This window comes from Lottia gigantea, assembly GCF_000327385.1.
Source record: "Lottia gigantea unplaced genomic scaffold LOTGIsca_19, whole genome shotgun sequence".
Classification (NCBI taxonomy): domain Eukaryota; kingdom Metazoa; phylum Mollusca; class Gastropoda; family Lottiidae; genus Lottia; species Lottia gigantea.
The window spans coordinates 2,113,200-2,124,438 of NW_008708358.1; the positions used below are offsets into that span (position 1 = coordinate 2,113,200).

General features: G+C 34.6%; 1 protein-coding gene across 1 annotated transcript; it reads left to right on the forward strand.

The window, feature by feature from the left end:
- Nucleotides 1-1,785: 1,785 nt before the first annotated feature.
- On the forward strand, nt 1,786-9,113 carry LOTGIDRAFT_114439 (hypothetical protein; the record flags this gene model as incomplete). Its single annotated transcript, XM_009052803.1, has 2 exons — nt 1,786-2,691; nt 8,766-9,113. 2 exons carry the CDS (start codon nt 1,786-1,788, stop codon nt 9,111-9,113), a joined length of 1,254 nt encoding a protein of 417 aa, XP_009051051.1.
- Between the last annotated feature and the right edge of the window lie 2,126 nt (nt 9,114-11,239).

Sequence of the window (11,239 nt, forward strand, 5' to 3'; positions counted from 1 at the left end):
ATTTCCCGCCACAAATACCGTCCAGATTTGACCTTGAGGTTTCCCGCTAAAAGTATTAAGAAAAGATTTTATCGTATTCAAATTGCGACTCTTTTACTGTTGAATTAGGAGTTTCCTCCAGAAATGTCGTTTAGATGAGATGAGATGAGACATGGAAAGTGTACACCAGAAGCATCATTTGGACAAGATAGTCTCTATATATCACACGTTTGGCATTGACGTTTCCCGCCAAAATCATCTGGTTAAGATTTGACCTTGAAATTTCCCGCTCAAAGCATTGATATAAATTGATTTATCAAATCATTTACATTATGGCCACTCCTGAACTGTTCGATTAAGGAGATTTCTGCAAAACAACTTAGTTCATAAACAACAATTTGTAAAAGATAGCCTTTATATCAATCCGACAGGAAGTTTGACCTTGAAAGCTTCTCAAATTGTTGATTCGATCTTATTGCCGAAGTCAATAAATATTGTGGCTTAGGGGTTCTGTTGATTATGATGATCTAATCAGAATTTGGATAGGACAGGCCAATAAACCAATAAATCGTCCATTACATTCTCAAAATTGCATCGGACTTGCCTTCAAGTGGATCTCTTCCTCTTCAATCCCACCCCGCCCCTTTCATTTTTCTCAAGTGATAGCTCTCTACATTTATGAAAAACCACGGATGTTTTTTGTCTTCTTATGTCTTTTGGAGGACCCAAATTTTTCTTGCTTGACAATTTGGTAGTCGGCTACTGGTGGGCTTCATTTCCACTCTTTTATTTCCAAAACTTTTTTGTCGATCCTTAAAACGTTACACCCCTTACTATAGTCTACAAGCTATTTCAGTCTGTTTATTACAATGTTATCTTCAAACCACAAATTAATATTTAGAATAACCCTCTTTCATTAGTAGTTATTTATGGACTGGGAGATTTATTTTCGGCCAATTTAGAAGCACTTGTTGTTTTCTATGATCTACAATTATAACGTTTCAAAGACATTCTGGGGAACAAAGGCTCTTTTCGCCTTTTATGCCGAGCCCGTTTCTTTTACGAATGCATTTCCGTCTGTATAAGTACGGGTGCCAACATATAAAGAAATTTATTGGAAACCTGCCATCAATTTCAAGACATGAATGGTCTGAAATTGGTGCCAATTTAAAATTTTTAGACCTAATCATTTTGGTTTCAGGTATTTTGACGGGGAGTCTTTCTAAACCTAGATAAAGCTGGGAAACTAGGCCGATATTTGAATTCAGACAATATAATTGCATGGATATAATTAAACAAAGAATTAAAGTATAAGATAGTTTAAATTAAGAAAGATTCGTCTCTGATTTTGTTGTTATAACAACTTGTGACGTCAAGGTGAAATCACGTGATAGTTCTGACCGTATTACAATAAGTCGTTGTTTGTTCCTGGAGGTGCTTCCGCGATTCAGTAAAACTATTTTAAGTTCGATATACCAAGAATCAATCAATAATATCGATTACCGATCTGGAGTTATTTGTTTCTCTTTCGCATTTCATGCCAGAACGTGTTTTGATTCCATAACACAACTTTTATTGATTAGTGAACCTGGCACTATTTACAGTCGCGGAAGTTAACAGGTGCCCGTTGGCATGATTCTTTGAAGTCTGCGACGAGTGAAATATGGTGGAATTGATGTTAAATCTTGGAACCAAACGGTAAAAATTTTCGATCGGATATATCCTCTGTCCATTGTATGTATTTGGATCCCCCTTTTCATGTGCTGTGGGGATGAAGTTTTATTCGAATCTTTGTTTCTACAAGAAATGGGATGTGTAAATAGTAAATTGGTTCCAGAGGCGCCGCCACCAAATGCTCACTTAGTAGAAACAGTTTACGGACATCAAGATGCTAAGAATAAAGCTAACCGTACTCCAAAGCTTAGGCAGACTCAACTTCATGAAAGGTCCATCCGAGACCCTCAGACTATTATTTCAACCCCACAGGGGCAGAGGACAAACAAAACTGTGGCCCGATACAGGGACAAATTCGACCCCAGGGTCACAGCTAAATATGACATCAAGGCGCTTATTGGAAGGGGAAGTTTTAGCAGGGTTGTCCGAGTGGAAAACAGGGTGACAAGACAACCCTATGCAATAAAGATGATAGACAGGGTACAAGGCAAGGAGGTTTTCGAATCGGAATTAAATGTTTTGAGACGTGTGAGACACAAATACATTATTCAGTTAGTGGAAGTGTTTGAAACGCCTGGGAAAGTGTACATGGTGATGGAACTGGCTACAGGTGGTGAATTGTTCGATAGGATTATAGCAAAGGGCAGTTTCACGGAAAGGGACGCAACTCGTGTTTTAAACATGGTGGTGGATGGTGTTCAGTATTTACACGCACTGGGTATAACGCACCGCGATTTAAAACCTGAAAATTTACTCTACTATCACCCAGGACATGATTCAAAGATCATGATCACAGATTTCGGATTAAGTTCGATCATGAAAAATGGTGTCGAGAACTTCATGATGACTACTTGTGGAACTCCGGAATATATCGCTCCAGAAATTGTGGCACGGAAACCGTATGGTTGTCAAGTTGATTTATGGGCTGTGGGAGTCATAACGTATATATTACTCAGTGGTACAATGCCATTCGATGGACACAATCGAAGTCGACTATATAAACTCATCCTTAAAGCCAACTTTAGTTATGTGGGAGAGGTAATTATTGGATTATCATTCTGTATTATTTGGCTTACAGTGGTTGTTTTCCTTTGTTGAATTTTTAGGTCCATAGTAAGTTATTTCCCCTTATCAAAATTGGTTTTCAGAGTTTAATCACCAAGAGAAGGGCAATTTCATTCACAAAGGTAACCCTTTAAGACTGAGAATGTTCAGAAAATCAAGGTTTCAAGCTGACAATAGAAGGGTTTCAGCTGTGAACCTTCTTCAGATATATAGCTTGCAGTTAAATAACATCAGGTGTTATAGCAGGAGTAGGCATATCCTGTCCTGCAATGTAACATTGCCTAGATCTGCAATCAAACATGACTGGAAAATACAAATTCCCGAGCATACATGACTGGCTTCCAGCTGAATGAAACATATTTTCTCTAATCATATATGACTGGCAAATAGAACCAAATCTACTATATAGATTATTAATCATTAAGAATTTCAAAATAGAAATTCAACAGTAAGATGTGACTAGTAAACATAGCGAAATCAATGGCCCTATTATTAGGAGTTAATCAAATGAAAGGACTTGATTCTCTTCAATAATTTATCAGTTAGATAAAATCAGAGTACATGTAGTGTGAATAACAGGTAGGTATGATTCATTACTAGATGTGAATCATTGGATAACCTATAGACAACTTCCACTGACTGGATAATCTATAGACATATTCCACTGACTGGCTCTTGGTTGAAAAATATCAGTTTTGTTTCAGCCATGTGGACTCTCCGCATTATGATTTCTCTGTATCACTATTCAGAATCATTCGATTATCTATAATTGTCTTCCACTGACTGGCTTCTGAATGGTTAGTATTGTCAGTTATGTGGACTCTCCAAAGACTTATCAAAATCCCTTTTAAGATTTGAATCATTGGATAAGCTATCGACACTTCCACTCACTGCCTCTTGTTATCCATTGCAGTTCTAGGAATGTGCACTATCCAAGGACTTGTCAAAATCACTTTCAATCAATCAATATGATCATCTTGCTGTCTGATAAGATCCCTTTGACAATCAACATCCAAAAATACATATCTCATAATGTGGAAAAATTCAATCTGGCTGAGTACGGAGATGTGAATCTTGGTATTCCCATAATTGAGGCTTATCATAAGACGAGGAGGCCTTCATGGTATTGTAATGTAAACCCCCATTCTTACTACTGCATATACAAATTCATAAGTTGAGGAGGCATTCTTATATTGTAACTTGTGCTGTTGTGATTTGTGTAAACCCACATTCTTCCTACTGTATACAATTTCATAAGTTGAGGAGGCATTCATGATATTGTAACTTGTGCTGTTGTTATTTGTGTAAACCCCCATTCTTACTACTGTATACAGTTCATAAGGAGTTAAGCCTTAATGGTATTGTAACTTGTGCTGTTTTTATTTGTGTAAACCCCCCCATTCTAACTACTGTAGTACAATTTCATAAGGAGAAAGGAGGCATTCATGATATTGTAACTCGTGCTGTTGTTGTTTGTGTAAACCCCCATTCTAACTACTGTATACAGTTTCATAAGGAGTAAGGAGGCCTTCATGATATTGTAACTTGTGCTGTTGTTATTTGTGTAAACCCCCATTCTTACTACTGTATACAGTTTCATAAGGAGTGAGGAGGCATTCATGATATTGTAACTTGTGCTGTTTTTATTTATGTAAACCCCCCATTCTAACTACTGTAGTACAATTTCATAAGGAGAAAGGAGGCATTCATGATATTGTAACTCGTGCTGCTGTTGTTTGTGTAAACCCCCATTCTTACTACTGTATACAGTTTCATAAGGAGAAAGGAGGCATTCATGATATTGTAACTCGTGCTGTTGTTGTTTGTGTAAACCCCCATTCTTACTACTGTATACAGTTTCATAAGGAGTTAGGCCTTACTGGTATTGTTACTTGTGCTGTTGTTGTTTGTGTAAACCCCCATTCTAACTACTGTATTTCATAAGGAGTTAGGAGGCATTCATGATATTGTAACTTGTGCTGTTGTTATTTGTGTAAACCCCCCATTCTAACTACTGTATACAGTTCATAAGGAGTAAGGAGGCCTTCATGATATTGTAACTCGTGCTGTTGTTGTTTGTGTAAACCCCCATTCTTACTACTGTATACAGTTTCATAAGGAGTTAGGCCTTACTGGTATTGTTACTTGTGCTGTTGTTGTTTGTGTAAACCTCCATTCTTACTACTGTATACAGTTTCATAAGGAGTTAGGCCTTACTGGTATTGTTACTTGTGCTGTTGTTGTTTGTGTAAACCCCCATTCTAACTACTGTTTTTCATAAGGAGTTAGGAGGCATTCATGATATTGTAACTTGTGCTGTTGTTATTTGTGTAAACCCCCCATTCTAACTACTGTATACAGTTTCATAAGGAGTAAGGAGGCCTTCATGATATTGTAACTCGTGCTGTTGTTGTTTGTGTAAACCCCCATTCTTACTACTGTATACAGTTTCATAAGGAGTTAGGCCTTACTGGTATTGTTACTTGTGCTGTTGTTGTTTGTGTAAACCCCCATTCTTACTACTGTATTTCATAAGAAGTAAGGAGGCATTCGTGATATTGTAACTCGTGCTGTTGTTGTTTGTGTAAACCCCCATTCTTACTACTGTATACAGTTTCATAAGGAGTTAGGCCTTACTGGTATTGTTACTTGTGCTGTTGTTGTTTGTGTAAACCCCCATTCTTACTACTGTATTTCATAAGAAGTAAGGAGGCATTCATGATATTGTAACTCGTGCTGTTGTTGTTTGTGTAAACCCCCATTCTTACTACTGTATACAGTTTCATAAGGAGTTAGGCCTTACTGGTATTGTTACTTGTGCTGTTGTTGTTTGTGTAAACCCCCATTCTAACTACTGTATTTCATAAGGAGTTAGGAGGCATTCATGATATTGTAACTTGTGCTGTTGTTATTTGTGTAAACCCCCCATTCTAACTACTGTATACAGTTTCATAAGGAGTAAGGAGGCCTTCATGATATTGTAACTCGTGCTGTTGTTGTTTGTGTAAACCCCCATTCTTACTACTGTATACAGTTTCATAAGGAGTTAGGCCTTACTGGTATTGTTACTTGTGCTGTTGTTGTTTGTGTAAACCTCCATTCTTACTACTGTATACAGTTTCATAAGGAGTTAGGCCTTACTGGTATTGTTACTTGTGCTGTTGTTGTTTGTGTAAACCCCCATTCTAACTACTGTTTTTCATAAGGAGTTAGGAGGCATTCATGATATTGTAACTTGTGCTGTTGTTATTTGTGTAAACCCCCCATTCTAACTACTGTATACAGTTTCATAAGGAGTAAGGAGGCCTTCATGATATTGTAACTCGTGCTGTTGTTGTTTGTGTAAACCCCCATTCTTACTACTGTATACAGTTTCATAAGGAGTTAGGCCTTACTGGTATTGTTACTTGTGCTGTTGTTGTTTGTGTAAACCCCCATTCTAACTACTGTATTTCATAAGGAGTTAGGAGGCATTCATGATATTGTAACTTGTGCTGTTGTTATTTGTGTAACCCCCCATTCTAACTACTGTATTTCATAAGGAGTAAGGAGGCATTCATGATATTGTAGCTAGTGCTGTTGTTATTTATGTAAACCCCCATTCTTACTACTGTATAGGATTTCTAATATCTTTATTTGAAGTTTCCGTTTACTGGTTGGTTTGTAGATGACAGGTTAACAGGTTTCCATCGAATGCTGATATCGTAACTTAGGTAGTTGTTGGTAGTTGTAGTTGGTAATTCTATTGGTGGAATTGGATGATTCTGTGCTGGTAGTTGAAAATTTGTAAGATCTGTCTAATTACTGTCCACCTGCAAATTTTTAGATAAAGGTCACCATCTAGAACTGTCTCCAACTTCCACCTCTTACTAAGGACTGAAATAAATATTCATGTTGTTAGTAGATTATCTTATTGACCTATCAACTTGATACATTTTTACAGTTTGTTTTGTAAATTTGAACACATGCACAAACAAATGAAGAATTTAGATCTGAATGATCAAGAATATTTGGATTAAAAGTCACTTCCTCAAGTGAACAATGATCACATCTATTTATTGGTTGGTTAAAGCAATGGATATAGGCCTTTTAAATGTATTATTTGAAATATTGATAAACTCATAACAGAAGTCAGTCAAAAACCAGGAAGTACTATAAAGATATTTTGTATAATAAATAGGAGTGGTGTCAGAGACTTTTATGGTGAAATGTACCAATAATAGGTATCCTGTACCAATCCTGGATACAAAGATGTCTGCATCATTAATCATTGGTGACACAAAATAAATAAATAAATCATCAACTTTATCATATACCCCATGGAGTTACCTATTCATCATGATTTTGTGTTTTTAAACACTTGCTGGAGCCATAAATGTTACTTTTGTTTTATTTATTTATTTATAACATATTACAATGTTTTTCATAGTGTATATTTTATAAGAAATTTCAGTCAGCTTCCTCAAGAAATATTATAAATGAAAAAACGAGATCAGGTTAATGACATCTGGATTGCATGGCATTGCCAGTCTGCATTAACCCAAACTGGAGCAACAAAGTAGGATTCAAAACTGCTTTTTTTTTCTAATTTTATCAAAGTTTAGTTTGGTTAGTTTTATAAAGAATAATAATTACAGATTTGGCTTCTTTTTGATTTTATGAATTTCTGAAGACTATTCACTAAAAATCTTGATTTGCCACTTTCATCAGGGTAATCTTTAAAATGTGGACTAATTTAAAACAGATTTACTCCACCCTTGAGGTGTGTGAGTGTTATTCTCTGCAGTGCTAAGTGTTGAAATGATATCAATGTGCATTGTGTGGAAGTGAATAGACTTTGACCTGTTAGGCGGCCATTTTGAAACTGTATATCTTCAATTCTTTGCAGTAGAGATAGAGAAGAGTTCAGTAAAGGTTGTTAGGCAGTTGAACATTTCCTAGAGTACTAGTTTATAGGCTATCTAAAAATATACTGACATATATATAGAATTATATAGTCTAATAGACCTTTTTCTTCTTTAAAATCTTCAAAGTACAGTTTTAAACTTCAAGTACTTTTCATAAAACAAGCTGTATATTAAAGTTTGTGCATTTTTCTTTGGGATTTTAGTTAATCATTCCTTACTTTCTAAAGCCCTAAAAATTGTGAAAAAATAAATCTTCAATCAATTAACAAGTATTTTAGTTTAAGGCCATCAAAAATGATTTTCTGTTATTCGTAATTTTCACTTCCTGATTTTGAATTTTCAACATTTTGTTTTTGAAAAAAAAAACATACACTTATTTGGAAGAGTGCTCACTTGAATGGTATTTAGACAACATAAACAAAACCCATTTTCTGGATATGAAAGCGTTAAACATTGCTTAGTTAGATAAAGCAACAATTGTTATCCATTATCAATAAATTGTATTGTGTAAAAACCTGAAAGTGTTCTTGTCAGAAATTATCAGATGTGATAAGAAAGGATCCATAAAACTTGAAATAACAGGTTTAGGTTTATCAGTAGGACCATTGTTCTTTTATTAGCCTGTAGTTTACTGAATACATTTAATTATAAATTAAGTTATAAAGTTTTATCTTCAGTTGAGTTTAAGGTGGCTTTTCAAGGAACTTTCCAAACTCTCACATATCTTTCTTACTAAAATAGCAAGGTTTTAACTATTTTTAAGTTTCAGCTATCTGTCTTTTGCATCAGATTTCCCACAACACGATTACACAACACTTTTTTTTCTTACCTGTTTTTTACATGAAGCATCTTCCTTTGTTTTTGTTTCCAGAAGGAATATAAAAATATAAACTCCCTTGCTCCCTTGAATGGTATTTAGACTACAATAAACAAAACCAAACTCTTTTTTTCTTACCTATATTTTACATGAAGCATCTTTCTTTGTTTTTGTTTCATGTTTATGGCCTTGGCCAGTGCTTCTTTTGAAAATACTCTTCTCATCTCACTGTTACAGGTCATTTTCCAAAGTTACATCAAAGTTACAAGTATGTGTAGTGTGTAACATGAATGTGTAATCATTTATTTTTTGGTAAATTTCAGCACTGGAAGGATGTGTCAGATTCGGCGAAAGATTTTATCGGCAAGTTACTTGTACTGGAACCTCATCTGAGAATCACCGCAGCTCAATGTCAACAACATCCTTGGCTATTAACCAACGCTGCTGGCTCGGCCAATAAAAACCTCCATCGAACAATCAGTCAGAATCTGTTGCAGCGTCAGTCAACGCAAAATAGTGCCAAAAGTTCCAAATCAGGAAAGTCAGTGAAAAGTATCAAGTCACAGGGATCTCTTCGTTCCGACCCACATCGTGTTCTGCCGGAAGAAATTGATGCGTTGCATCGAGACCCTGAAGTTCTCGCTGATATCGCATCACTACATCAATATTAGGGCAAAAGACATGTCAATCTGTGAATTAACCAATTCTGGGATTTGTGAAATCGTCTCAAAAAATGTGTATTGTATCTGAATTTGGTTAAATAGGAATTATGAATTATTTTCTTGAAAACTAAACTAAAACAGTTCAGAAATATAACATCCTACAAAAAGTGCTAAAACTAAAAGTTATAAAGTCAACAGGAACTACTAGTCAGGGTGTATGTTTTATAAAGGTTTGTAAACAGGATAGGTGTATGGATATTTTTTATACAAGGACTATAGTGATATATACTGATGTCAATGATCTTTTCGCTGCGGGTAAATAATTTGTGTTGTGTATTAACTTTAATAATTTTTAATTAGTCGAAAAAACAAGGTAAAAATCAAAACCTTGTTTACTATTCTTATCACAAAAGTTGGAAGTAAAACAAAATGAGAATCTGGAAGAATTTGATACTAGTAAAATATACATAATTAAGAAAATTTGAAAAAAACAAGAAATCAGCAGACTTTTGTAACCTTATAATTTCCAAAAAAGAAAGTATGTCTAATTGACTACTTCTTAACTGGTTTTTGGATTTTACAAACCCAATAGGGGTTCCGGAAAATTTGAAACTTGTATTTGTATGCACTTAAAATGAAGTTGATTTTCTTATGGTTTAATCAACACAAAGGAGATGGTTATAATCAAAACAAAAGATGTAAAAAGTTGTTTGTATAAAGTATATATATATATATATATACAAAGTTTTTTATTGTAATGTCATGTGTTCATAATATTTGCTTGTTACAGAAATTACTTGCTGAAAATGTGGGCAAATTTTGTAGCAATTCATATATCTACATTATTAAAGCCTTAAAAAATTATGCAATGCAGAAAAGTCTTGAAAGTTGTCCAATGAAATTTCCGTCCTAAAACTGATTTTACATATATATTGTTAGTCTGTCTGGTAAGCTTAGTTGCTTCTGAGACATCCTCGGTACTGACTTGATTTTTGATACATGTTTTCTATAATTTAGCCATTTTGAACTAAGTCAGGGTTTAAATTTCAGAAAGATAATTTATCAGATTTTTTTGTAACAATATGAATATGTAGCCTAATCCACATTTTAATATTATAAAAAGTAGAAATAATTTCTCGTTTTTTATTTTTCTTGATCCAATCTGGCAAAATGATAATTCTGTGTCCCTCAAACCTGATAGAAATAAGCACAAAGGCCCAAAATATCACCTTAAAGATATCTTTTATCTTTTCATAAAACCAAAACAAAATTATGCTTATTATTGCCCCGACGTGTATCCTTATTGGGAAAATCGCCACCCCAACAGCTGAAAAAAAGGCACTTGTCTGAATTAAAATCCAATGTTCAGTCCTCCTACTCATTCATATCTACGGTGGAAGTTGTCTGACAGTGACAGAGGCATAGCGAGAATGGCCGATTTATTTACAATTGTTCTTCTACTATTGATAGAAATGATAAGGTGCCAATTTTGGAACACAGTAACCTTCCTATGCTGAAAGTGGTGTAGGATACTTGCTATTAACTCTTCAGAGACAAGGTTCATTTCCCTTTCTGAATGATTTTTAATCAATGGCCTGTATTAATGCTGGGAATCGTCAATCATGTCACGATAAGATACGATATATATCGCGATACAAGGGTCACGATCGCGATATGGGGTAAGGGGATAAAAATTAACATTTTATCTTCATATTTTTTATTAATTTATAACTTTATAACTGATATTTGTTAATAAAGTTGATAGAAGTGGTTAGTGTCCACTGTCTTATAAAAAGTTTCTATCAATTTCAGTCTGAAAAACATTTATAAAAATCTCCATTTTTTTATGGAATGAGAGATATCGTCACATATCGATACATGATGTCGCGATACGATACGTGCATCGTGGCATGTATCGTGATACATCGATATATCGTGTCAGCACTAGCTTGTATGATGTGAACAAGGCTTGAGTAAGGGAGATAAATATTACAAAAGAAAAGCTCTTTAATAAGGTTAAAGACATTTTGCAATAATAGTATTACAGTCTGTTTATTTACGAGTAGGCGATGAAAGATAAAGAATCAACTGACAATCAATATATTATTGTCAAGATATACCAAGTCGATTTGTTT